At 52.0% G+C, this 27,426-nt stretch overlaps 1 protein-coding gene across 3 annotated transcripts in view; it reads left to right on the top strand.

Annotated features, from left to right (window-relative positions):
* Positions 1–26,939, top strand: part of IFNAR2 (interferon alpha and beta receptor subunit 2) — a 34,520-nt gene extending 7,581 nt beyond the window's left edge. Inside the window, exons 2-9 of one of the 3 annotated variants that reach the window (XM_036349749.1) lie at positions 6,045–6,135; positions 6,978–7,019; positions 8,293–8,416; positions 10,477–10,649; positions 13,665–13,825; positions 19,605–19,773; positions 20,801–20,931; positions 24,810–26,939. In XM_036349749.1, the coding sequence (XP_036205642.1) occupies positions 6,081–6,135; positions 6,978–7,019; positions 8,293–8,416; positions 10,477–10,649; positions 13,665–13,825; positions 19,605–19,773; positions 20,801–20,931; positions 24,810–25,538 (1,584 nt within the window). In that variant the 5' untranslated portion in view covers positions 6,045–6,080 and the 3' untranslated portion in view covers positions 25,539–26,939. Of the gene's footprint in view, positions 1–6,044; positions 6,136–6,977; positions 7,020–7,047; positions 7,166–8,292; positions 8,417–10,476; positions 10,650–13,664; positions 13,826–19,604; positions 19,774–20,800; positions 20,932–24,809 lie in introns of those variants that run through there. The other 2 variants (XM_036349750.1, XM_036349751.1) reach the window with 2 other exon arrangements.
* The last annotated feature ends 487 nt before the right edge of the window (positions 26,940–27,426 follow it).

Raw genomic sequence — 27,426 nt, 5'->3', positions numbered from 1 at the left:
TCAAAATATTAAAATTTCTCCTTTTTATTAAATTTAAAATAATATTTTTAAACAGCATTCCCTTTCGGCTTATTTGCATATACAGAGGGATCATGGGAAGCCTTCAGTAACTTTTTAGAAGAATTTTACTTTACTAGGATTCAATTGCTTACAAAGATTAGTAAATTTAGTAATTTTATGTCTGATACATGAGGTGCAAACGCTGCCCCACCTCCAGCCTAATTTAAAATGCAGCGGTGTGGTGCTTTTGTTAGTTTAAATAAAGACATTACTACTAATAAATCAATTTTTTCTTTTATTTGGAAGATATTTCTTATGCAACCAAGCATATTATATTTTGAAATATTGCACTTGGGAAAAACTGTCAAATACATATCTAATTAAAAAATTTTCAACATTTAAAAGCAGTTCTCAACATAATAGGATCTAGTCTTGACCATGGAATCAATTACTCTTTTTTTGTTTATGATATATGTATAACTATGGTTCTGCTGAGAATTTAAGATGACTTAAAAATGTCTCTTATCTACAAGCCTTTTAAGAAATACGAGCTCTATTGTCGGCCCTTATAAGCCAACTGCTTAAAACATTGGTCTATCATACCACTGAAATTATATTAAGACCGTGATCGCTAATTATTAAGTATTAAAAATATTTTCTTAAAAATAGTATTAAATAAATTCGTGAGGCAAGCACACTTTCTGCCCCATCTGCATTTCCGCAGTAAAACTCCGCCTTAAAACTCCACCCCTGAAATCCCAGCCTGCCTTAGTGAGCAGACACTCCTTTGGTGTTTGACTAAATCAGAGGGAGGGGCTTTTGCTGTTTCAAGATGGCGGCCCCCAGGGGCGCAGTGAGCCATCCGGCCGACATGGCGGCTGCCAAGTCAGGCAGCTCAAAGTGGCCGCTGTCTACATTGTTCTTTGATAGAGCAAACCAAAACCCCTAAAAGATAGATGACCAACATTATATTGTAGACAAACAGAAATCTCATTAGCTGTATATACCCTCTATAATTATCTTAAAGAATATCAATCAAATTTAAACTGGTTTTTGTATTAAAAAATTTTCAGTTGAGATCATAAAATTAATCCTCTTTTTTAAATCAGACCAAGACATAACATATTTTGAATTCCTAATCATTTAAGAGAAAACACACTTTATTTTTTCAAAAACAAGTTATACATTAGATATTTAATTTCTCCCGATTCAATTTGCACTTTAAACTTTCAGAGCTTACAAGTCAAATATTAGCAGTTCTTTGATTGACTACACTTTTATATTTTTAAGAATAAATATTGAAATCTAATAATTAACTTTAAACCATATTTTTTCTGCGCGGGGAAACTGAGAAGCGAACTTGTAGGTATTACAAAATGACTACTGGTGGAAAGCTGATTTCAAAGGAGCCACCTTTTGGCTGCTTGACCTTTTCTGGGAAGGTCGCTAGCAAAAGGTGTAGCCATTGAAATGCAAATTAACATTCCTAAAGATGGCTGCTGGCGGGAATTGGATTACCTGAATGCTAGGAGAAGGGCATGTCTACCCCTCCCTCCATTAAAAAAAGGGTGTAACTTTAAACTTTTTTAATGGCAAAAAAAGAGACTTTTACATTTAAGGATACATTTCAAATAAAATATAAGGCATTTTCAATTAATAGATTAACTTATATCATCTAGACTTCATATTAGGCATACTCCGATCAACATTTCAATATTATAAATCTCAATACTTTTCTCAGGTTCATCTCCGCCATTTTTAAGGCCAAAACAGTCCCGGGTTTTTATTCTGTACACAGCAAAAGGTCAAGATCAGCTCAAAACTATGCGCACTCGTTTTTAAACTGGCCTTCTCCCTTTACATGTGCACAGAAATCCCAGATGCATTTATGAATTTGTAAAAACTTTAAGTCATTAGCTGGAAAAGATAAAGATGGTGAAGATGAGGCGAAGAAGTGGCTTTCTTGGGGAGTGACGTCCATATTGGATGACCACGTGAGATTCCCCACCTCGTTTCTTAGGGGGAAGATTCAGTAATGGTCTGGCATTTACTCTTTTTATTATATTTATTTTTCAATTTTTACTTATTTTTATTTTTTTAAGGAAAGAAAAGATTTTTTAAGATAAAGAATCATCGGCAGTTCCTGAGAAATTCCTTTAATCCTTTTCTACTTGGTTACAAGTAGTTTACACATGGAGGCAGAGGACGTGCAGATGGTATTCTTAGAGACTCGCACCCTTCCACTCCAGGCTGTAAGGCCATGGCTGCACCCCACTTAGACATTCTTAAACTCTCCTGTGCCGAATCAAGGCCATCACCAATTAAAATAGGAATTTTCTCTGGACATTTTGCTGAGTATTGGTCACACAACTGCTTTCTAACCTTTTCCCAGGTTTCATCAACAAAGCTTAAGAAAGAAATCGAGAATTTGACTACAATTAACAGAGCATAGTTTAAAGCATTTTTTTTTTTTGAGGATTACCCACGTTTTACACCTAGCTATTTCATATCAATTCACAACAATACACTCCCCTTACCTTATTCCTTTAAATCTGTGTGCACACGCTTCTGGGAGTGACCCCCTCGCTTTCTTCTTTTGCCTCCGTACTCAGTCCCTGTTCGGGCGCCAAATGTGGGGGGCTGTTTCTCTCTTTTCCATGTCCCGCATGGAAAAGGAAACAGTCCATTTGCTGAGTGGAGGAGCTGGGGATTAAGAAATTAAAGAAAGACCAGGACGCAGAAATAGATTTTAAGCTGGGGCCAGGTGGGCGCCATCCTCTCTGATGGAGAGGCGGCAAAAAGCGGCTGAGCCACACAGCAGGTTTATTTTAAAGGCCTAGATTTACATATCTAGTTCCGCCCCTGCCTGATTAACATGTCCAGCCTTATTGGGGAAGCATGTTCCCAGGGCGTGGCTCTGCCTATGCTCTGAGTTCAGCTGACAGTAATTATAAGAAAATGCCTAGGTGCTTCCCTGTCGGCCCTCTACATGTGCCTGTGGTTGTGTCTGTGGTTGTGTATGTGGTTGTGTGAGGTTTGTGTGTGGTTGTGTGTGTGGTTGTGTGTGTGGTTTGTGTGTGTGGTTACATGTAGGTGGTTGTGTTTGGTTGTGTTGTGTGGTTGTATGTGTGGTTATGTGTGTGGTTGTGTGTATGTGGTTGTGTATGGTTGTGCGTGGTTGTGTGTAAGGTTTGCGTGTGTGAATGTGTGTGTGTGGTTGTGTGTATGTGGTTGTGTATGGTTGTGCGTGGTTGTGTGTAAGGTTTGTGTGTGTGAATGTGTGTGTGTGGTTGTGTGTGTGTGGTTGTGTGTTTGTGGATGTGTGTGTGGTTGTGTGTGTGTGGTTGTGTATAGTTGTGTGTGGATGTGTGTGTGTGGTTGCATATGTGGGTATGTGGTTGTGTGTATGTGGGTGTGTGTATGTGGTTGTGTGTGGTTGTGTGTGGTTGTGTGTGAGGTTTGCGTGTGTGGTTGTGTGTGTGTGGTTGTATGTATGTGGTTGTGTGTAGTTGTGTGTGTGTGTGTGTGTCTGGGCTGCTGAAGGCACTGAGCCTGCTCTGTAGACGCAGCCGCAGGGCGGAGCCGCCTGGAAGAACACGGTTATGCAGACATGCACACAGGGTCTGTGGTGATTACCTCCCGCCCCCCACCAGAGGCCACGCAGCAGGTGTCGGCGCAGGGAGCCACCCCGGGTTGGCATCTGCAGTCTGGGTGCGCCCGCAGCTAAGGAATGTCCCTGCCACGCCAGCCTCTGCGGAGGGGAGTGGGAGCGGCCACGGGTGACAGAGGCATCCCTGTGGGCGTTCCGAGTGGGTGCAGGGTTAGGGGCTGCGCTGGGGCAGAGGGGCCTGGGATCTCCTGGGGGGGGGGGGGTCCTGGAGTCCCAGGTCCCTCGAGGGGAGCACCTGCTGGTACCCGCGCTGCCCCCCCCGCAGTCAGGAGGACTCGACATGTGTTCAGCGTGACCTCTGCCTGCCCTTTGCGGGCATCCTTCCTGCTGAGGCCTGGCTGCTGCCTCTGCTGGGACCGGGACCCCCCGCGTCTACAGAGACCTCCGTCTGGACGCCGACAGAAGCTCTGAGGGCGCGCCTTCCCTCGTCACACGGAGAAAGGAGGCTTTCAGAGGCAAATGCAGATGCTAAGAAAGAAAATTCCTTGAACTATGAAAACATCACACTCAGAAACTTCTGCGTGGCTTGAAAAAAACAAACACAAAATCCAGCATAAACACATCGATGGGCAACTGACAGGAAAGGAGAGAAAAGGGGTGACTCACCTGAGGCCGGGGCCTCCCCGCCCCCGGCACCCCCCCCCTCCGTGGGCCAGCGTGTTCGATGCTGCGGCCCCCAGGGCGAGAGCGCGGCCTTTCCCATCGGAATCGCAGATGCGCCCTCTGCCCGGTGCCGACCGCTGCCCTTCTGGACCCACCTCCACCCCCACCCTTTGCTTTGCCCGGGATCCTGTCTTCTGCGGGGACAGTCACCAGCGCCTGTTGCTGACTTCCAGTTGGGTTCAAGCCCGAGGGGAGGGCGGGGGGAGCGTGGTGGGTCGTCTCTCTGTCCCTCAGCGCCCTCCCTGCACGTCCCAGGCTGGCTGAGTCCGGCTCCGGCCACAGCCTCACACCGGGCCTCTCCTCCCAGGGCCCTGATTGGCACCTGCCCTTTGCCCCTCGGACCCAGGGTGGGAGGCGGCCCCGCTGTGGTGTCTTTAGCTGCTGCATTCAGTTTGCCTACATCCTGTTCACACATCTGGTGGTTGAAGATGATCTCACCATTTCCTGACGTACAGGTGCCGCTCGCTGTGGGGACTCTGACTCACAGGCCCTTTGGCCATCAGTCGAACCTGGAAAGTTCCCCTCCACTCAGACACGCCCATGAGCAGAAGGACATGCCCAGGAGCAGGGCCAAGGTCGTTCAGCACAGAAAAGAAAAGAAGCAATTCCAGTCACCATGGGGGGACTGGGGATATGAATGGTGCACGTCCGCAGAATAGGCAGAGCGACTATTCCAAAGCAACAGGAAACTCTGGTGCTAATGTAGACAGGTCCCCCCAGTATGTGTGTAAGTGGAAGAGCAGGGGCAGGACAAGGCATGGATATGCCATCTTTTATATAAAAACGTGGGAGAAAAATAGGTTTGTTTTGCTGATGCCTAAAGGCATTCTGAAAGGCTCATCAAAAAACTAATAGTAGCCCGGCTGGTGTGGCTCAGTGGTTGAGTGTTGACCTATGAACCAGGAGGTCATGGTTCCATTCCCAGTCAGGGTACATGCCCAGGTTGTGGGCTCGATCCCCAGTAGGGGGCGTGCAGGAGGCAGCCCATCCATGATTCTCTCTCATCATTAATGTTTCTATCTCTCTCTCCCTCTCCCTTCCTCTGAAATCAATAAAAATATCCTATATAATAAAAGGCTAATATGCAAATCAACTGAAGGGCGGAATGACTGGTTGCTATGACATGTACTGACCACCAGGGGGCTGACGCTCCATGCAGGAGCTGCCCCCTTGTGGTCAGTGTGCTCCCACAGGGGGAGCGCCACTCAGACAGAAGCCGGGCTCATGGCTGGCGAGCACAGTGGGAGTGGCAGGAGCCTCTCCTGCCTCCATGGCAGCGCTAAGGCTGTCTGACGGACAGCTTAGGCTGGGGAACGGGCCTAAGCCATCAGTCGGACATCCCCCGAGGGCTCCCGGACTGTGAGAGGGCTCAGGCTGGGCTGAGGGACCCCTCCCAAGTGTACAAATTTCGTGCACCAGGCCCCTAGTATTAAAATAATAACAAAAGTCATTTTCTAAAGGAAGCAAGTCTCTTCACTGTCTACTTTTTTGTATGTTTAAAATTTTGGAACCAGATTACTGTGTTACCTGCTCAAGAGTTAAAATTAAAATTTCTTCCTGCCTCGGTGGGGAACGCAGAAGCTGGGCTCAGGGTGCTCGTGGACCTGGGGGGGAAATGGTCCCGCTCTCGGCAGTCTCTCCTCGTCTTGTCTCCGCCCGTTTTAATGAGACGCTTCCGAATTGTGATCGCCCGATACTGGTCTCCTTTCAGATGTGAACGTGAGGAAGGACGTAGGAAGCAACAGAGATGCCGTGGGCCCGCAGTGCCGCTGCGATTAGACTGGCTAGTTTGTATCTCATGGGTAAGTGACACTTTTTATCGTCGCTCTTGTGGGAGCCAGTCTGCGAAGCCATCGTCACTGAGCCCTTTCGGGGGGCGGGGTGGGGGGCAGCACGCTGAGACCCGGCCTCGGCCTGCCCACGGTCCAGGGCCAGGGGGAAGGTGGACAGGAAGCCGGTGCTGAGAGGTTTCTGCCCGACGGTCGCTTTTAGGAAAACAGACAAAAACAAGAACGGCTTAAGGCTCGCTAAGGACGGGAAGTCCCACCTGTGGGCCTGGCCGGCGTTTCTCCTAACGCCCTCCTCGTGCCGACTCCGATTTGGAGCGAGGCCAAGCCCTTACGTCCGGCCAAGGTCACCGCACTGAGCGTCGACCCTGACCTGTGGCTCCACGCTCCTTTTTTATGGATTGCTTTCCTCCGTCATACGTGTGCCTCCCCTGCCTTTCCGGTGACTCTGTTTTAGCATCACGTGTCCTCCGTCTGTCATCTGTTCCGGGCAGGACGGCCCGTCACCGCGGGGTATCTGACGGGAAATGTCCCCCGCTCACCGCGACACCCGGCAGGCAGAGGACGAGCGCGTCCCCAGCCCCTGCACCCTTCCTCCCCCCTCCCCCCCTCGGTGACCACCTTCACCTCTGAGGCTTATTGACGAGCAACATGCTTCTTTATATTCGGAGGATTTTTCCGGGCGGACGACTGCTTCTCGGGGCAGCCCCTGTGCTCATACCAGCCCCCCCTCTCCTGTGGGGCCCACTCGGTTCGGTGCTCGCACGCGCGTGTGAGAGGAGGCCCGCGCGGAGCGGCAAGTGTGAACGGAGCCCCGAGCGAGTGCGGTCTGTCTAACGCGGCTTTCTTCCTCCTAGTGCACGTCGGGCCCTCGCTGGGTGCGCCGGAGGCTTCGCTTGGTAAGAGGTGTCTCCTGACCGACTGGATGCTGGAAGGTCGGGGGCGGGGTGACCGGCCAGACGCCTAAGATGTGGGGAAGTTTCTTTCCGATCCCAGATCTGTTGCCCGTTTTGATTGATGGTCCCCTTTGCCTCACAAAATTATTGTAAGAAATTAACACCAGAGGCCATTTTAAAGCCCCTTAAAACAGCGGTTCTCAACCTGTGGGTCTCAACCCCTTCGGGGTTCGAACGAACCCTTTCACAGGGGTCGCCTAAGACCATCGGAAAACACATCTATAATTGCATATTGTTTTTGTGATTCATCACTGTGCTTTAATTATGTTCAATTTGTAACCATGAAATTGGGGGTCACCACAACATGAGGAGCTGTATTAAAGGGTCGCGGCGTTAGGAAGGTTGAGAACCACTGCCTTAGAAGATTCTCCCATTTAAAAGCCCTGACTAGGAGAATGCGGGAGCCGCAGGCTACGCCAAGCAAAAGATGGTCCAGGAATAATTCCCCTGCATTTGGCGTTCTTCCACCAGTCCCCCCGTGCCTGTACCCGATAAAGGAAAGTAAATTTGTAGTTGACTGTGTTGGGGTGACACTGGCTAATAAAGTTATACAGGCTTCAGGCATACAGCTCCACAGCACACCATCTGTGCATCGCACTGTGCATTTACCACCCCGCGTCGAAAAGCATTTTTAAACTAAACTTCTTGAGCACATATGCAGACCTGCCCACCGAGCTTCCCTCCGTGTTAAATGCGTGTCCAGCGCGTGCTGGGCGCTGGGGGAGGGCGGTGGGAGACTGAGAGGGTCGGAGGCACTGTGAGCAGACCTGGCAGATTTGACAGGCGTAGCTCCCTTCGGCCGCTCCCGCGTCCCAGCTGCCCAGCACTGGGTGCCTCGGGGAATGAGGTCAGCGGGGGATTCCCAGCAGGAAAGCGGAGGAAGGGCAGGGAGAGGAGTTGGAGGGGAGCCGAGGGAGTGGGGGGCCAAGATGGCGTGGGCATTGTGGTCCAGTGAGCCGCTGAGCTCGGTGAGCACTGGGGGGCCCAGTCTGTGTACACGTCGCTGACGGCCTGCGTGTGCCCTGAACGCGCCTGTGTCCTGTGCTGCTCGTTGGTTAATGGGGTCGGGAGAGCCGTTCCCTTCCCGAGGGCTCAGGGGCGCCGGGCGCTGGGCTTCTTTGCCGGGAACGTGGGCTACAGATCCCAGGGGGCGGCCCGGACCCGGCCCTGGCTCCCTGCCTCAGCGTTCTGTGTTTTTTCTCCTGCTTCCCTCTAGCGTCTTCAGATGAGTCTTGCATTTTCAGCCTGGCCTTGAGGAATTTCCGGCCAATATTATCCTGGGAATTAACGAACCGCTCCATTGTCCCAACGCACTACACGCTGCGGCACACGCTCATGAGGTTCGCTTCGCGTCTCGTTCTTCTCTTGCTGAATTCAGGACCGACTCCGGGCGGGAGGGTCGGCTCTGAGGCAGGCTTCTCCCTCTCCCTCTCTCTCTCCCTCTCTCCCTCTCCCTCTCTCCCTCTCTCTCTCTCTCTCTCCACCCCCGACCCCGCCCTCTGGGGGGTGTGGTGTGTGTGTGTGTGTTTTCTTGGGAGCTTTAAAAACCCAGAGACAAACGCTTATCTGTTTAACCCTTTGAGTGCCAACCAGTATCCTAGGAGCTATGCTAAAATTGCCAAGGCATTTTTGCTGATTTTACAGCAGTTCAGGAAAAAATTTATGAATCGCAAGTAAATGAAGTTACATATTCAAAAACGTAAGGAAACCTTTACTACCTTTGTTTTCATCTTTGACATATATCGTTTGCTGATCGTATTATAAAATCCTAGTAGAAAAAAAATTTGAACAAAACATATAATGTTAAAATAGAGGGACACCCTTCTCCAATATATTCCACAAAGTCGTCATCTTCACAGCAAGAATTGACATATTTAGCAATATCATCACTAATAAAAGCAGACTTAGAACTGGACGCCATTTCGAAGCTCTAGGGCTACGAAATCTGAGTAAATTTCATAAAATCTAGTACCTGTAAAAATTAGGCAGATGAATGCCAGTGGTCAATTTCAGAACTACAAACGTTCGGCATCACAAGCAACCTGCCCGTAGGTGCCATCTGTCAGTAAAGAGTGAACTACCAGCATCTAACAGGGACGCTGCGGGAGGAGCGCAGTAGAGAGCGCTCCCGGCACTCTAGGGGTTAACTGGGTGGACTATTGGACAGTTCACTGCCGTTTGGGACAAAGCTCACAGGGATGACCAGGGCCGGTTCCCACAGCACAGCGCCTCAGAGCAGAAGCACGATGGTGTGTGGTTCCCACAGGCCCGCCCTCATCCGGGACCTGGGATGTTGGAAAGTGTGCCCTTTTCTGGGGCAGGAGTCCAGGGGCCGGGACCAGCGCCATGGCCTGGCTCACTGTGCTTTGCTCGGGGAGCCAGCAGGCACGGGGCAAAGCTCCCGGGCCCAGAGTGCAACTTGGTCACCGCTGTCACCCTGGGCCCTGGGACCCTGGGGCCCTGGCCACCAAGCTCCTCCGTCCGAGCTCAGCCTCCCACCTCGGGGCCTTGCAGGGTTAACTGTGTGATGGACGTGCCTCCTTTGCCCTCCCCTTCCTGCGTGGGACAGTCACCCTCCCAGGTCCCATGTGGGCCCGGAGCCCCTCAGCGTGTCCTTTGGTTCATTGCTTGTTTGCCATCGAGCTGATACCACTCCTGACAGACACCGGGCACCTTTATTTTTGCTTTTTTGTAAAATATATTTTTATTTCAGAGAGGAAGGGAGAGGGAGAGGGAGGTAGAAACATCAATGATGAGAGAGAGTCATGGACCGGCTGCCTCCTGCATGCCCGTCACTGGGGGTCGAGCCCACAGCCCAGGCCTGTGCCCTGACCAGGAATTGAACTGTGACCTCCTGGTTCCTAGGTCGACGCTCAACCACTGAGCCACCCTCCGGCCCTGGTGGACCTTGTGAGCCTCTGCTTTGGCCCCGGGCACAGGGCCTGCCTTTCAAAGCCGAGGAGCCCTCAGGGCCGTGCCGCCCTCCAGGGCACAGGCAGGCTGAGCACAGGGCCTTGGGGTCCTCAGCTGGGAGAGACGGGTCTCGGCGGGGCACCCGCAATTGCCCGGGAGGGGCAGGGAGCCGCAGGGCCTCCCCCATGAACACCCCCGGCTCGCTCGCTCATCCATCGCGGTGTTTCCGGAGCGCCTGCTGCATGCGGGGACAGCGTGACCCCGTGTCCCTGTCCTGCTGGCAGACACCCTGGCAGCAGGCGCAGACGGCAATGAACAATCCCGGCACACCCAGCGGGTGGGAGATGCTCTGAACGGACATGTAAGGGAGCGGGTGGGGAGAGGGCGGCGGGCCCGGGGGAGGGACTGGGACCCCCGGCCGCACCCCAGACGGAGTCCCACCACGTAAACACCGGTTTTCCTTGTCCCGTTTCTTTTCCTATCAAAGTAAAGGAGCAGACCTGGAGCTGGTGCCGGGGTGCGTCAACATCACGCGGCCCTCCTGCGACCTCACGCACGCGTGGTACAGCCTGGTCGAGACGTACCTGCCCTGGGTCATCGGGTCCCGGGGGGGCGCCACGCTGGTCAACTGCGTGGGCAAGGTCTCCCCGGTCCTGGAAAGTGAGTTCTCCCGTTTCTCAGCCTCGGCGTCCCCACGAGCGCAGCGTCGTGTTCTGCCTGGGAGCAGGCAGGTCTGCAAGGGGCTGGGCCTCGGGCCGCCGCCCGGCTCTGTGGCCTGTGGCCGAGCAGTTCCTCACTGCCCTGAGCCTCGGTTTTCCTGTCCGGACAGTGGAGCGGCTCCCCCTGTGGGAGGCAGACACGGGCAGTAGCCTCTGCTGCCTGTTGGCTTGCTTTTTTGTTTTGTTTTGTATGTTTTTATTGATTTCAGAGGGAGGAAAGGAGAGAGAGAGAGAGAGAGACATCAATGATGAGAATCATGGATCGGCTGCCTGCTGCACGCCCCACACTGGGGATCAAGCCCGCAACCCGGGCCTGTGCCCTGACCGGGTATCCAATCGTGACCTCCAGGTTCATAAGTCGACGCTCAACCCCTGAGCCACACGGCCGGGCCCTGTGGTTTGTTTCACCGCCTGACGGGAAGCGGGAGCAGGGTCCCCCGGCCTGTTACCTGAGCTGTCACCCCTCTTGGGGCCAATGTTCTCCTTAGTCCTGCAACGCCTCCCCCAGATCACATCTTAGGAGCCTTTTGACATGTGAGCGCCGGGTGGGCATGCCCGGGGCCCAGGCTCAGACAAGGCTGCGGCCGGGTGGCCTGCCTTCCCTCCGCTCCCGATGGCGCCTGAGTTCACAGCCCCACGGCAGGCGACAGCGGCCTCGGCCAAACCCCATGGCTTCTTGCTTTCTCAGTGTCCTCATTTGCAACCTGCTTCCAGGAGAAAGGTTCGGTGTTCGCCCCTGTTGAAGGCGGCGAGGGCGTGCTTAGCAGAGCGGTTACGACAGCCGCCTGCCACGGGGGCGGACAGGGCAGGTCCCCAGGAGGCCCTGGAGGCGGGCTGTTCCTGTGGTGTGAACACAGGCACCTCTGTGTCCCCACGCAAAGAAGAAGAAAAGCACAGCTCAGGGGCTGTGGCCGTGAAGGCGTTAACGAAAGTATACTAAGGTCATAAGATGCCTGGCCGGCGTGGCTCAGTGCCTGAGCGTTGACCTGTGAACCAGGAGGTCGAGGTTTGATTCCCGATCAGGGCACATGCCCAGGTTGTGGGCTCCATCCCCAGTAGGGGTTGTGCAGGAGGCGGCCAATCCATGATTTTCTCCCTCTCTCTTCCTCTCTGAAATCAATAAAAATATATTTTTTTAAAAAAGAAAGTAAAAATGAGATATCATTTTTCAAGACTCAAAACGGCAGGTATTAAAAATATGTAAATGCCCAGGTTTAAGGAAAGGTAGGGCATTTGCTTTGGCACAGTCTTTCGGAAGGTATTGCAGTAAGGATTAGAAACCTTAACACCTGCCTGCCCTGACCCACATTTCCCCTGCCGTAATTTAGCCTAAAGAGATGATGGGCAAAAGCAAAGATTTAGCTCCAAGAATACTCATAGATACACAGATTCTATTCAGAAAAATTAGAGTCAGCCTAAGTGCTCAAAGCAGTGAGTCCGCTCGATCGCGGTGCAGCCGCCTTGCCTTGCGGGAGAGAGTTAGCCGTGAGGAAGTGTGATGAAGGTCAGGGGTCAGCCGACTCTCTGTCTGGGCCAGAGAAAAACCCGTTAGCCCAGTGGTTCTCAACCCTGGCTGCACATTAGAATCCCCTGGGAATCTTCTTAAAATCCTGATTTCTGGGCCTCGTCCTCCGGAAATTCTGTTTCTCTGTTACACGCCCAGGTGATTCTAATGTGCAGCCAGGGTTGAGAACCACCGGGCCACACATGATCTCTGTGACATAGTCTTCATTTGTTTACAGCCTTTTCAAAACTAAAAACCCTTCTCAGCTTGCAGGCTGTGCAGAAATTCAACCACAGGCCGGGGTTCGCCAGCCCTTCATATCGATAAATATGCGTTGATATATGTATGAACTAAGTGAAAACATATGCCGTGTAGAACAGTGTGGGTAAAGAATGGTTTGATTTTCGCTTAGGAGGGTGTGTGCGTGTGTGTGCGCACAGGAGTTCCATTTATATATGTCTGTGTCTGTTCACACACATACAGTAGAGACAGAAGATGACCAACCACGTTCAGAAACGGTGTCCGTGTTTGCTGATATGTCTGCAGTGGTTGGGTATTATCATCGCTGTTAGGGTTTGGCGGTGACTCGGGCTGTGGAAGAATTCACACTGAGAGAGGAGATGCAGAGAGGAAGTTTATATCACTTTCCTTTGGGAGGAAAGGGCCAAGTATTGCTGCTGGTCGCTACAGGGCACGGAGCCAAGGGTGGCCTGATCTTTTAAGCAGTGGCTGTTGCTAAGCAACAAGGAAGGGCGGGGGTTGGGGGCTGGGAGGAGCAGATACCAGAGGCCATCCTGAAAGGTTTGTTTGTTTTCTAGGAACCAGACAGATGTCCTAGGGAAGTGTCTTATCGCTGTTTTCCCCAACCCTGTAAAACATGCTTAGAGCAAAGGTTATAGAGTTTAAAAAAGGCCTGTTCGAAGGGGAGGGACAATGGGACTTCCTTGGTGGGAATGATCCCTGAGTGGTAGCAGCAGGGAGGAGGGGGATGCAAGAATGTAGCCTTGACAGTAGCCTACCTTGTCCCGTTTGAATCAGAGGAGCCGTCAGTCATGGGGTGTGATTACCAGGTGCTTCTCATAACCTGTGGAAGGCCACAGCAAGGAAAAAGAGAGGCCTTTGTCCCTAACTTACAATGGTAATGGGGCAGGAAGTCAGTTTTCCTTCTGTATTTAGCATATAGGCTGAACATTGGGTAAGGACTGACTTCTGTCCCACTTCGTGGGGTAATACTAAATAAGTCACTTTTGTTGGTCCCAGTTTCTCATCAATTAAAAAGAGAACTAAAAGAACGCTTCTGAAAAATAATTTAAAACAAGTAAAACCCAGGCCTCAAGGAGGACCGCAGGCAGATTGAGAAGCGGACAGCTGGGCAGAAGGAAGGCCCTCTCGGGACGCGGGTGCGATTGCTGGCCGGCACGGGGTTTGCCTCTGACTTTGTTTTCTACACAGTGATCTTGGAACCCCCCGAGTTTGAGATCGTTGGCTTTGTGGACCACATTAACGTGATACTGAAATTTCCACCCTCCTTGCCCAAGTTGCCACCTGGGGAAGGATTATGGCTTCGCTTGTCACTTTCCATAGAAGAGGAGTCAGAGGGGATTGTGAGGCAGGTAAGAGGTCAAAACATTTCTGAGTTGGTAATGACACTCTTTTACACATATACTAGAGACCTCAGGTGGAGGGGGGTGTCCCTCAGCCCGGCCTGTGCCCTCTGGCAGTCCGGGAGCCCTCGGGGGATGTCCAACTGCCAGCTTAGGCCCACTCCCCGCTGCACTCGCCAGCCATGAGCCTGGCTTCTGGCTGAGCGGTGCTCCCCCTGTGGGAGCGCACTGACCATCAGGGGGAAGCTCCTGCGTTGAGCAGGATCAGGCCAAAACCAGCTCTCCGACATCTCCCGAGGGGCCCCGGATTGCGAGAGGGTGCAGGCCAGGCCGAGGGGCCCCACGGGTGCACGATAGAGGATGCGGGAGGTTGGCCAGCGGGGGAGGGACCGTGGGATGGCTCCAGGGCGTGTCCAGCCCATCTCACTCAGTCCCAATTGGCCGGACCCCAGCAGCAAGCTAACCTACCGGTCAGAGTGTCTGCCCCCACTGGTCATTGCATGTCATAGCAAGCGGTTGAGCGGCCTTAGCATATCATTAGCATAGTATGCTTTGATTGGTTGAACAACCGACCTGTTGACCAGACACTTAGCATATTAGGCTTTTATTATATAGGGTATACACTTTTTAAAAAAATAAAGGTATTTTTGCCCTAGCCAGTTTGGCTCAGTGAATAGAGCATCAGCCTGCAGACTAAAGGGTCCTGGGTTCGATTCCGGTCAAGGGCACGTACTTTGGTTGCAGGCTCCTCTCTGCCCCGGGCCCTGGTCAGGGTGTGTGTAGGAGGCAACCAATCGATGTGTTTCTCTCATATCAATGTTTCTGTCTTTCTCTCTCTCTCTAAAAATCAATGGAAAAATATCCTTGGGTGAGGATTTTTTAAAAAAAGTAAATCAAATGAAAATAAAGGTATTTGTAATGATTTGAGCAATTAGACCCGAAGGTTCGAGGTCAGTGTGGTCTGATTTCAGGAAAAGAGGTCTCCAGCATTCATTCATCATGGAACTACACTGACACGGCCCCACCACGCAGACTTCTTCCGGGGAATCAGCCATGTGCAAGGGACACACAGGAGAGAGAGAGGCGTGTGGTGCAGGGGGAGAACAGGCACATCCCTGCAGTCCAGGAGCTCTCTGAAGGGGTTGGTTTAGCGGCACACAAAAGCACCTGCGTCTCCTGCTCCCGCCCACACGCTGTGAGGGAAAGGGCTCTGCTCCCTCCCGCTTTCCCCGAAGGACTAGCTGGGTGTCGGGAGCCTCAGGGTGGTTCCGGTGTCAGGGTGACCTGGATCTTCGGTGGTCTGTTCTCTGGATTAGTTCACTAAGAATACCGGAGTGAGTCCGGCTGGCGTGGCTCAGTGGTTGAACATCGACCTATGAACCAGAAGGACACGGTTCAATTCCTGGTCAGGGCACATGCCCAGGTTGCAGGCTCGATCCCCACGGTGGGGTGTGCAGGAGGCAGCCGATCCATGATTCTCTCTCATTATTGATGGTTCTGTCTTTCTCTCCCTCTCCCTCTCTGAAGTCAATAAAAATATGTATTTTTTTAAAAAGATGCTGAAGTGAGGGAAGATGGACAGCCATGCTCGCTGGTGGGCCTTGCCGAAAGAGCAGCTCGCGTTGACATTGCCGAAGCCCAGCCTGCCAGGCATCGGTGGGGCATTCCAGGCAGAGGGCACAGGAAGTCAGAGGGCCTGCGGCCAGAGTGGGCCCGTGGGTTTGGAAATAGCAGGGAGCTGGAACGGAGTGACCGAGACGAGAGAATAGAAGGAGGAGAGGCCAGGGAGACGTGGGGCCGGAATTGGTAGGTCTTTGTGGGTCCGAGTCTTTGGAGTAGGATGGAGCATCCTGGCTGGGGTGTTAGGAACAGACCAGAGGGCCCAGCCAGTGAGGCTCAGTGGTTGAGCCTCGACCTAGGAACCAGGAGGTCAGGGTTCGATTCCCGGTCAAGGGCACATGCCCGGGTTGTAGGCTCGATCCCCAGCAGGGCCATGCAGGAGGCAGTTGATTGATGATTCTCTCATCATTTATGTTTCCATCTCTCTCTCCCTCTCTCTCCCATCTGAACTCAATTAAAAATACATACATATTTTTTTAAAAAGGAACAAATCAGAGAGTGATGGTGGAGGAAGAGGAAGCACCCAGACCTAAATCCAGGGGGGCCGCCAGGTGCTCCTGGGAAGAACACGCCACGTGGTACTCCCCGGCCCGGGTGCTGGCCAGGCAGCCACTGCAGGGCGGGCAGCGCATGTGACCAGAGTGTAGACCAGCCGTGGGCAAACTACGGCCCGTTTGAAATGAATAAAACTAAAAAAAAAAAAAGACCGTACCCTTTTATGTAATGATGTTTACTTTGAATTTATATTAGTTCACACAAACACTCCATCCATGCTTTTGTTCCGGCCCTCCGGTCCAGTTTAAGAACCCATTGTGGCCCTCGAGTCAAAAAGTTGCCCACCCCTGGTGTAGATGCTTGAGAAATACGAACGGGAAGCTAAAGAAAAGACCCAGAAACGTGGTGCTGGTCTCGGGCCGTGGACACAGATGAGGAAGAACGCGGGGGGAATCACCCGGCGGGAGTGAGCTGTGCCTGTTTCGAAACCGGAAAGATAGCCCCGGCCTTTGAAAGCTATAGGTGGTTATGCAAAAGGGCCTTCCTAGCGTCTAACTCCAGAACGGCCTGGAACTGCCTGGGAAGGAAGAGGCCAGGGTTTCAGGGGGGAGCCGGGGAGCCGGGCATCGGCCTCAGGTCTGCCCCAGGCTGTGTGGCCTCGGGGGAGGTGCCTCCTCTGGGCAGTAGGAATCACGCCTGCTTTGCAGACTGTTCTGATGGTCCGTGAGTTCATGTTAATGAAAGCACTTCCTGGAATGGAGAGTGGATAGATACCATTAATACAACAAGACCCTGGGATGGCACGATAAGATTGGCTACAAAAATGACTTCGTGGAGACCTGTGTTCCTCATGGGGGCTTTCTCTCCTTGTCTGTACAATGAGATTTCATAGTTTAGACATGTGAGTGCGTGTACGCGTACATGTCTTTTTTTTTTAATATATTTTTTATTGATTAAGATATTACATATGTGTCCTTGTCCCCACGTTACCCTCTACCCCCCACCCCCCCCACCCCCGCTCATGCCCTCACCCCCCCGTTGTCCATGTCCATTGATTAGGCCTATATGCTTGCATATAAGTCCTTTGGTTGATCTTTCCCCCTTACCCCCACCCTCCCCTACCTTCCCTCCAAGTCCCGACAGTCCAATCAATGCCTCTCCGTCTCTGGATCAGTCCTTGTTCATCAGCTTATGTTGTTCATTATATTCCACAAATGAGTGAGATCATGTGGTATTTATCCGCTCTCCAGTTCCATCCATGCTGTGGCAAATGGTAAGAGTTCCTTTTTCTTCTTCCTCTTCTTAAAGAATACCTTTCAGCATTTCATATAATGCTGGTTTGGTGGTGATGAACTCCTTTAGCTTTTTCTTATCCGTGAAGCTCTTTATCTGACCTTCTATTCTGAATGATAGCTTTGCTGGATAAAGTAATCTTGGTTGCAGGTTCTTGCTATTCATCACTTTGAATATTTCTTGCCAGTCTCTTCTGGCCTGCATGGTTTCTGTTGAGAAATCAGCTGACAGTCGTATGGGTACTCCCTTGTAGGTAACTGACTGTCTTTCTCTTGCTGCTTTTAAGATTCTCTCTTTATCTTTTGCTCTTGGCATTTTAATTATGATGTGTCTTGGTGTGGTCCTCCTTGGATTCCTTTTGTTTGGGGTTCTCTGCGCTTCCTGGACTTGTAAGTCCATTTCTTTCACCAGGTAGGGGAAGTTTTCTGTCATTATTTCTTCAAAAAGGTTTTCAATATCTTGCCCTCTCTCTCCTTCTGGTACCCCTATAATTCTGATGTTGGTACGCTTGAAGTTGTCCCAGAGGTTCCTTACACTATCTTCATATTTTTGGAATCTCTTTTCTTTTTTCTTTTTCGGTTGGGTATTTTTTGTTTCTTTGTATTTCAAATCTTTTACTTGATTCTTGGGATCCTCTTTTCTGCTGCTGGATCTCTGTAAATTATTCTTTATTTCAGTCAGTGTATGCTTAATTTCTAGTTGGTCCTTTTTCATGTCCTCCATGGTCTCACTATACTTATTGAGGGATTCATTAAATTTATCGGCGGTTTCCATAAAATTCTTGAAAAACCTTATAAACGTGGCCTTGAACTCTATATCCAATCGTTTGCTTTCCTCCATTTCTGCCATTTGTGACCTGTTTCTTTGTCTCCGCATTTTGGCAGCTTCCCTGTGTTGATAGAGTGGCCCTGTGCGCCAGGTGTCCTGTAGGGCCCAGTAGCTCAGCCTCCCCAGTTACCTGGGGTGGACACTCTTGGTGCCTTGGTTGTTGTAGAATCACTGGGAGGAATTGACCTCCAGGCCAATTGGCTGTGAGAATCAGCTGTGTCTAAAGTGGGAGAACTTCTGTGCTGAAGACACCCTTCTGGGGCAAGACTTGCTTCAGTGGGGCTTTGGTGCTCACTGAGTCTGCTCCCTGAGTGTGTCCCTTATGGATCTGAGGAGTTGCAGTCTGGATGGTCCCCCTCTGACCACTGGGTACAGTGGCTCCTGGATCTAAGGAGGTGCTAATTCAGCCTCTGCCTGAGGCCACACAGCAGGAGCCACGAAGAGGCTCAGCTGTGAAGCAATGCAAGCCGCTGCGGGGCCTTGGGCCTTCTCTTGGAAGTTCCGGGTCTGCCTGGTTCGGCTGCAGTTAGGTACATTCACATGCAAAAGCCTCTGCCGCAGCCTGGGTGGGGCGGGGTCTCAGGGAGTCAAAGGGCAGAGAAAGCAGCCATGGCCGATTCTCCGCCCGGAGTCGCGCGTCTCAGTGTCCCGGTAACGGCTGCAAGCACCTCTGAGGGAAAGCCGCCCTCAAGTTCGCTCGCTGCCGGACAGACCAGCTTCTCCCCGTATGAGACCTGGGTCCCCAGAGACTTCCCGGAACCGGAGTTCAGAGCAGTCGGGAGTTTGTGACTCAAAAAGACAGCCGCGTCCTCAGGCGCCACCCCCTTTCCTAGCGCGCGCGCCGCCGTACCTCTGCACTTCACCTCCGCAGCGCCTCTGGCTCTCAGTGTGCTTTTCTTTCCTTCTAGTTGTGGAATTTACACTCAGCCAGCCTTCCTGTTGTTCTGGATGATGTTTGCTCAGTCCTTTGCGGTAATTTTCAATTGTTGTGTGAGGCGACAATTTCCCGGTGTTTACCTATGCCGCCATCTTAGTTGCTCCCTCGCGTACATGTCTTTTTGTGATAAACGGCTCGTCCCAGGTGACGAATGAACCCCTTTTCTGCTGAGTGTATGAGCCTTCTATCGCAATGTGAGACCTGAAGGCCACACCCCAAAGACATTCTCAAGGCTTACTTCTCAATAAAACTCTACACCAGTGGTTCTCAACCTGTGGGTCGCGACCTCTTTGGGGGTCAAATGACCCTTTCACAGGGGTCGCCTAAGACCATCAGAAAACACATATATAATTACATATTATTTTGTGATTCATCACTATGCTGTAATTATGTTCAATTTGTAACAATGAAAATACATTCTGCATATCAGATATTTACATGACGATTCATAGCAGTAGCAAAATTACAGTGATGAAGTAGCAACAAAAATAATTTTATGGCTGGGGGTCACCACAACATGAGGAACGGTATTAAAGGGTCACGGCATCAGGAAGGTTGAGAACCGCTGCTCTACGCCAAGTCTTACTGATCTTTTGTTTTTGCTTCATTTTACAGCATCTACTCAAAATAGATGAACGCACCACTGGAAATTTCACTTACGTCATCGACAAGCTAATTCCAAACACGAACTACTGTGTGTCTGTTTATTTGAAGTCTGAGAATCTGTCTAAACTACTGAGATCTCCCTGGAAGTGTACCCGCCTCCCACCCAGACCGGAGTCAGGTATGCCAGGCGCTCTGCTTCCCTTCGGGGGGCAAGACCCTGCAGGCCAGGAGCCCTGCGTTCTCTTCCACCAGAGACATGGGGCCAGGGGGCTTTGGGTGGTCAGTCTCCACTGGGTGGCGAGTCACACTTCTGTCGCCGAGCCATGGGGACGGTCAGATATCTACCTTCATAAGATAGATATCTACCTTCATATTTTTCCATTGATTTTTAGAGAGAGAGAGAAAGACAGAAACATTGATATGAGAGAAACGCATCGATCGGTTGCCTCCTGCATGCGCCCTGACCAGGGGAGGAGTCCAGGGAGGATCCTGCAACCAAAGTACGTGCCCTGGACTGGAATCAAACCCAAGACCCTTAGTTCACGGGCTGACACTCTACCCACTGAGCCACACCGGTCAGGGCTGGACAAGATTCTAAGGGGGAACTCAACATAGAACAGAGAGAGTTAAGCAGAGCCCGGACTTGGGGTCCTGGCGTGACCCAAGTCCACCTTAGGGTGACCAGCTGTTGATTTCAGGCAGAACCCCATCGCCCACTTCTTCCCGCCTGTGGCACACACTGACATGTGACTCAGACGCTGAGGGGTGTTTTCAATTTTGATCAAATAAATTTAAGTAGTCACGTCACGTGTGGCTCAGGGCTGCCGTATTGGACAGAGCTGTCATAGAACGTAAGTTCAAAGTGGAAGCGCCCTGCCGGCGTGGCTCCGTGGTTGAGCGTCGACCTACGAACCAGGAGGTCGCAGTTCGATTCTCGGTCAGGGCACAGGCCTGGGGTGTGGCTCAATCCCCAGTTGGGGGGCCTGCAGGAGGCAGCAATCCATGATGCTCTCTCATCATTGATGTTTCTATCTCTTTCTCCCTCTCCCTTCCTCTCTGAAATCAATAAAAATACGTTTTACAAGAGCCTTTCCAGCTACTGCTCCTTTGACATCTCCTTCGCCACCAGGCCAAGGGGCGTTTGCCCCACCGGCGCGCACCTGTGGGATTTATTTTGAAATAACGTCATTGGCTTTTTCACCCAGTGTCCTCGGAGTCTGCCAGCATCGGAGTCCTGACGATTCTGTTTTTGATGGCCGCCGTCCTCGGGGGCGCCGTCGCAGTGCTGAAGCGGATCGGTTACATTTGCTTACGAAGCAAGTTCCCCAAAGTGTTGGTATGCAGTTGTTGTTTTTTAATTTCTGTCTTTTTCATTTTCGCTTAAGAACGTTTCTTCTGTACTTGCGTGTTTGCACAGGAGGAAGTCCCATTTTCTAAAGACCCCGAGGGGTTCCGGGGCCTGGGGTTCTGTTCCCTCCTCGGAAACACACATTTTGCACTTTATGTCTTCCTTTCCACTTGGCCCACGTGTTGCTTCTAGGGATCACACCGCAGTCCGATGGGCCTGAATGTATCGCCTTTCCCGCAGTCATCTCCCAGCTGGGGAGCACTGGCCTGGATCCCCTTTTCATTTCTTTTCCTTTCACTTCTTCGGCCATTAAGACTAACGTAGTGGCCCGACCGCGTCGCTCTGTGGTCGAGCATCGACCTAAGAACCAGGAGGTCACCGTTCGATTCCCGGTCAGGGCACAGGCCCGGGTTGCGGGCTCCATCCCCAGTGGGGGGCGTGCAGGAGGCAGCCGGTCCATGATTCTCTTTCATCACTGATGTTTCTCTCTCCCTCTCCCTTCCTCTCTGAAATCAATAAAAATATTTTTTTAAGTAAAAAAAAAAAAAAGAATGCAGTGAACATGTTTGTACAGATGTCCTTCTTATTTGTCATTACTGCAGTGGCGAGCGCACATAGTGGGTTTATCTGGTAAGAAGGTAGGGAAGGGACTGAGGCCGCCAGTGCCGACACCGGTGTGCGCACTCCTCCAAAGCTCTGCTGGCGTTCACCAGTCCCCGGGACCCTTCTGTCCCTCTGTCGTGTGGTTGACGCCCCCCAGACATGCTCTCCTCTGTGTTGGCTTCGTGGTTAGTGAAACAAGCCAGCTTCTTCCCTGAGCTCCCTGAGGCAGAGTCTCTGTTCTGAGCCTCTACGCATCGCCCAGGCTGGGTGTGGTACATGTTTCTAAAACCTCCTCCTGTCTTCTGACTCCACTGCGGCTGCCCATCATTTATCGTCTTCCCTATCCCGCCACTTTCTCTTTTTTCAAATATATTTTTATTGATTTCAGAGAGGAAGGGAAAGGCTGAAAGAGAGAGATACATCAATGATGAGAGAATCATTGATCGGCTGCCTCCTGATCGAGCCTGTAACCCAGGCATGTGTCCTGACCAAGAATCTAACTGTGACCTTCTCGGTTCACAGGCTGACGCTCAACCACTGAGCCACGCCAGCCAGGCCTACTGCTTTCTTTACATGTTAGTTTTGTGATTTTTTTTTCATTCAGAAATATCTCATTTTTCTACTAGAGGCCCAGTGCACAAATTCATGCACAGGTGGGGTCCAGCCAGCCTGCCCCAATGGGAGCCCATTGGGCTGGGCCAGCGGGGGCGGGGGAGGGAGGCGGGGAGGGGTCATGGGCGGGCAGTTGGCCAGCTGGCCCCGCCCCCAATTGGGGTGTTGGGGGCTGGGCTGGCCAGGGGTGGGGTGGGGGAGAGCCAATCGGAGCCTGCATCAGGGTGGTTGGCTGCCACAGTGTGTGTCATAGCCACCGGTTGTTCCAGTTGTTCTGGTCATTCCACTGTTCCCGTCATTGGGCTTTTATATATATCTATATAGAGAGAGATAGGTATAGATATAGATATAGGTGATATAGATATAGATATAGGTATAGGTATAGGTATAGGTATAGGTATAGGTATAGGTATAGATATAGATATAGATATAGATTAGATATAGATTAGATATAGGTATAGGTATAGATATAGATATAGATTAGATATAGATTAGATATAGGTATAGGTATAGATATAGATATAGATATAGATTAGATATAGGTATAGGTATAGATATAGATATAGATATAGATATAGATATAGATATAGATATAGATATAGATATAGATATAGATTAGGTATAGGTATAGGTATAGGTATAGGTATAGATATAGATTAGGTATAGGTATAGGTATAGGTATAGGTATAGGTATAGGTATAGGTATAGGTATAGGTATAGATATAGATTAGGTATAGGTATAGGTATAGGTATAGGTATAGGTATAGGTAGGTATAGGTATAGGTATAGGTATAGGTAGATGTTTGCACTCATCCACCTTACACTTCTAACCTTTTAACAGCCGCATATTTAAATATTCCTCCACAGCTGATAGAATCGTACTCTCCTTCCTCTGGCTGGTTTTATTGGTTTGGGTGGGTTGAGGGAGGGTTTATTTGGGCAGTAAGTGTACTTTTGGAGATTTTAATCCCCATTAGTATTTGAGCTCGGCTGGCATGGCTGTGCCTGTGAGAGGCAGCGGTTGTGTGGGGTTTCGCCTGCACTGTGATGGGAAAGGCAAGACTGTCGTGTTTTAGAAGCAATACGGGGACTCTTTGTGGCTCTGTGGTAAGGAAGGGTCAGACACAGAAACCCAGCACCATAAAGGAAGACCCCCGATACGCTTTCTCACATGAAAATGAAGAATCTCCTTTTCTCAGATGTGATCATAAAGGGAGCAAATGATGACACCACAGACGGGGACAGTCCAGGGGACATAACCAACAGATAGTCAGCATCTGGGTTACGGAAAGAGCTCCTGTGAGTCACTAGGGAAAAGGTGGACAGTCCGGTAGGAGACCCACCCCGGCTGGGTCTGGGGACCAGGGCGAGCATGCTGCCGGGGGCCTGGGCCCGCGGATAGCCATGCCCACCTCCGCGTCACCAGCCCTCTGTGGTCCGCGGGCGATAGTGAGCGCCCACCCGCCTGTGTTCTCCTTAGTCGCCCCTGCGTGTCCTGGAGGCGTCTTTAAGGGCTGGACTAGACGGGGCCCCAGTCTCAGTTGTCCAGACCCTTTCAAGGTCAGTCCGGGGGCTCTGACACCAATGGAATCAGCTGCCTCGGTCTCTCCTCACCCAGTTTCCTGACACCACTCAAGAATGTCTCGGCCTCCAGAACTGGAATCTCCAGCCAGAATGCAGGTGGCAGAGAGGGGCAGGTGCAGAGAGGGGCAGGTGCAGGGAGGGGCAGGTGCAAGGAAGGGCAGGTGCAGGGACAACTGGCCCGGACATGGGCTGAGCCCCAGGGCCTAGTTCAAATCTCAGGTCACACTCACCGGTCATGAGCCCTGGGCCAGTTTCTTAACCTGTCTGCCTCATTTTCTCATCTGTAAAATGGGGGTAAGAACAATAAGCTTAGCCCGGCCGGCGGGGCTCAGGGGTTGAGCGTTGACCTATGAACCAGGAGTCACAGTTCAATTCCTGGTCAGGGCTCATGCTGGGTTGCAGGCTCCATCCCCATGTGGGGCGTGCAGGAGGCAGCTGACCAGTGATTCTCTCATCATTGATGTTCCTCTCTCTCCCCCTCCCTCTTCCTCTCTGAAATCTATCTATCTATATCTATATCTATATCTATATCTATATCTATATCTATATCTATATCTATATTTTTTTATTTTTTTAAAGAACAGTAAACCTTCTTCCTGGAGCAGGTGTGAGGGGGAATGAATGTCAAGTGCTCAGCTGTGCCTGGAAATCAGCAAACATTTTAGAACTGGTCGCTGTGATTTTCGTTGTTGCCATCACCACCCCCATCTCTGTGCAGTTCATCTCATTAAGTTTTTTGTTTTGTTTTGTTTTGTTACTCCTCACCCGAGGATATTTCTCCATCGATTTTAGAGAGAGTGGAAGGGAGAGGGAAAGACAGAGAGAAACATCAATGTGAGAGAAACACACTGATTGGTTGCCTTCTGCACGAGCCCCGACCAGGGCCTGGGCCAGGGAGGAGCCTGCCACTGAGGTATGTGCCCTGGACCAGAATCGAACCCGGGACCATTCAGTCTGCAGGCCAGTGCTCTAACCACTGAGCAAAACGGGCTAGGGCAATCATTAAAGTTTCATTACATGCAAAAATGAAAAACAAATACTCAATTCTCTCCCTCCCCTCCCCCCAGAACTTTGATGGCGTGGCCATCTGGGCGTTCCCCAAGCTGCAGCCCCTGGAAGCCGTGGCCGTGGCGGAGGTCATTCACATCCACAGGAAGAGGAAGGTGTGGGATTACAGCTACGGCGACGAAAGCGACGGGGACGAGGAGGCGGCCCCCCGAGGCAGCGGCGGGGGCTACACCATGCACGGGCTGGCAGTCAGGGCTCTGTGCCCGGAGTCCCCCTCCTCGGCCACCCTGGGGGGCAGCGAGGAAGCCGAGTCCCTGATGGCACCCGGGCCCGAGCCCTGGCCCGCCGAGCGCACAAGTGGGGCCTACGAGGGGAAGGGGACCTGGGGGGCCCAGCGCACGAGTGGGGCCTACGAGGGGAAGGGGACCTGGGGGGCCCAGCGCACGAGTGGGGCCTACGAGGGGAAGGGGACCTGGGGGGCCCAGCGCACGAGTGGGGCCTACGAGGAGGAGGGGACCTGGCCGGCGGACCCCTTTCCCAGGGAGGACAGCGGCCCCAGCAAGAGCCCCGGGGACCGGATCTTCTTCAATGTGGACTTGAACTCCGTGCTTGTGAGGGTCCCCGACGGGGACGGCTCCGAAGCGCCCGCCATGCTCTGTCTCCCGGAGGAGCCGGTGGACTCTGACGACCCCGAGGACAGCGCCGCGGGGTCCGAAGACGCTCCTTTTGATGAAAACGACACCTCCAGGTCCGACGTGGGCATCGGGGACGGTTATATGATGAGATGACCCCAAAATATGGGCTTACCCAGCAGCTACCTCCCCACCCCTCGCTGCTCCTGTGGCGGGCAAGTGTGGGGAGGGGGGCAGAGCGCCCCCTTCCTGGGACGTTACCTGTGCAAATCCCCGTGGGGAGGGAGGGGAGACCAAGTGCCATCGTGTGGTCACCGGGGCCTCTCACATGTTCAGAGGGACAGGCCCTGGAGGGAATGCCCTGTCCTCTGTTCACGCACTGATCCCGTTCCTGCCTCAGTTTCCCTAAGGAGCAGGGTCCCCTGGGGTTTCCAAGGGTGGCCCAGGGCCCTGCGGAGTAAGCAGACAGCCAGGCCACCGCAGTGGCTGGAGTGTCCACAGTGGCTCCTACAGGCTCCCGGACAGAGCAGGGAAAGAGCCTGAGGGAGGAGCCAGGAGGCCTTCTGGCCTCAGGAGAATGAAGGCCTGAGGTTCCTGGTCCTTTAGGCATTTAAGACGCGGCCGTGTGTGTTGACACCAAATGCCCTACTTGTGACCACAGTCCTGTGACTGGGGGTAGGGGCAGGTAGGGGCAGGCTCCAGAGCCTCAGTAGCAGACGCCCAGGACTGGGACTCCTGCTTCTGAGCCTGTTGTGCTGTGTGGCCCTGAGCACTTTGCTCAGCCTCTCTGAGCCTGTGTACTCACTTGTGAAATAAGGAGACTGGACAAGGTCATCTCCGAGACCCTGTGATGCTGGGAGAAATATTAGGAAACTAGAGGCCCAGTGCATGAAATTCGTGCGCGGGTAGGGTCCCTAGCAGCTGCCAGCTGCTGGCCGGGGCCTGCCTTCATTCCGGCCGCCTTCTGGTGGTCAGCGCACGTCATAGCGAGCAATCGAATTCCCAGTTGGTCAAACTCCCAAGGGGACACTTTGCATGTTAGGCTTTTCTATATATAGATACACAGGCCTGGTGACAGGCGGAGGGGCACAGCCCAGGAGGCTCTGGGGTGAAGGGAGGGTATAGAACCCCCTGACCTTGGCCCCTCACCCAGAATCAGGGTCCTCAGACCTTCCTTCTAGATCCTTCCAAGGAGGGAACAAAGTTTACAGCAGTCCTACTAGGCCAAGGACTTTGAATAGATTGTTTTCTTGTTGCTCTAAAGTAACTCAAAGGACAGGTCCGAGAAAGGGGCGGTGTCGATCTGATGGGTTCTGTAGCAAATGGACAGAGTCATAGACCAGCAGTCGCCAGCCTTTCGGACCTCACGGACCACCGGTCGGCAGTCACTGTCGTAGACGCTGTCCATGTCTCTGGCGGTCAGCCGCACTGTGGGAGATTTCCAGAGTGACCTTTCCCGGAAAGCTCTCTTTGGCAGCGTGTGTACCTGTGTTTTTAAATTTTGTATAAGGGTTGGAGGTTGGGAAAGGATAATACAGAGATACTTTTTAATACAAACGTGGCGTATTTTGTTTTTTTAATCCTCGCCTGCCTGAGGACATGCTTAGAGAGAGGGAAAGAGAGAGGAACATCCATGTGACAGAAAAGCATGAATCAGTCGCCTTTCATGTGTGCCCCCGCCAGAGGGAAACGAAGCCAGGCATGCGCTGCACCCTGACCAGCCGCCCGTGGGTGCACAGGGCGCCCAACCCACTGAGCCACCCAGGCCTGCCCAGCGTGCCAGCTTTGGGGGCTGTTTCTCAATGAGAGCGCACATGCCGTGGACGGGTTCTGCGGGCATGGCCACGCTGCACCAACCGCCTCACCTCTGTGGGAGGACCTGCGGGAACCCTTGCACTGGGGCCAGTGGGTGTCTCAGAGGCAGACACGGGCAGTCCCAGCACTGACCCTGCCCTGGGACTCCCAGTCTCTCCCTGTGCGCGTTTAAAAAGAGGAAATTAACCCTCCTCCCCAGCTTGTGAGAGAGACGAGTCGTTGACAAATA

Source organism: Myotis myotis, unplaced genomic scaffold (genome assembly GCF_014108235.1).
Source record: "Myotis myotis isolate mMyoMyo1 unplaced genomic scaffold, mMyoMyo1.p scaffold_m19_p_2, whole genome shotgun sequence".
NCBI classification, from domain to species: domain Eukaryota; kingdom Metazoa; phylum Chordata; class Mammalia; order Chiroptera; family Vespertilionidae; genus Myotis; species Myotis myotis.
Note: the sequence above shows the minus strand (reverse complement) of the source record. Positions and strands in the feature narration are given on the sequence as shown.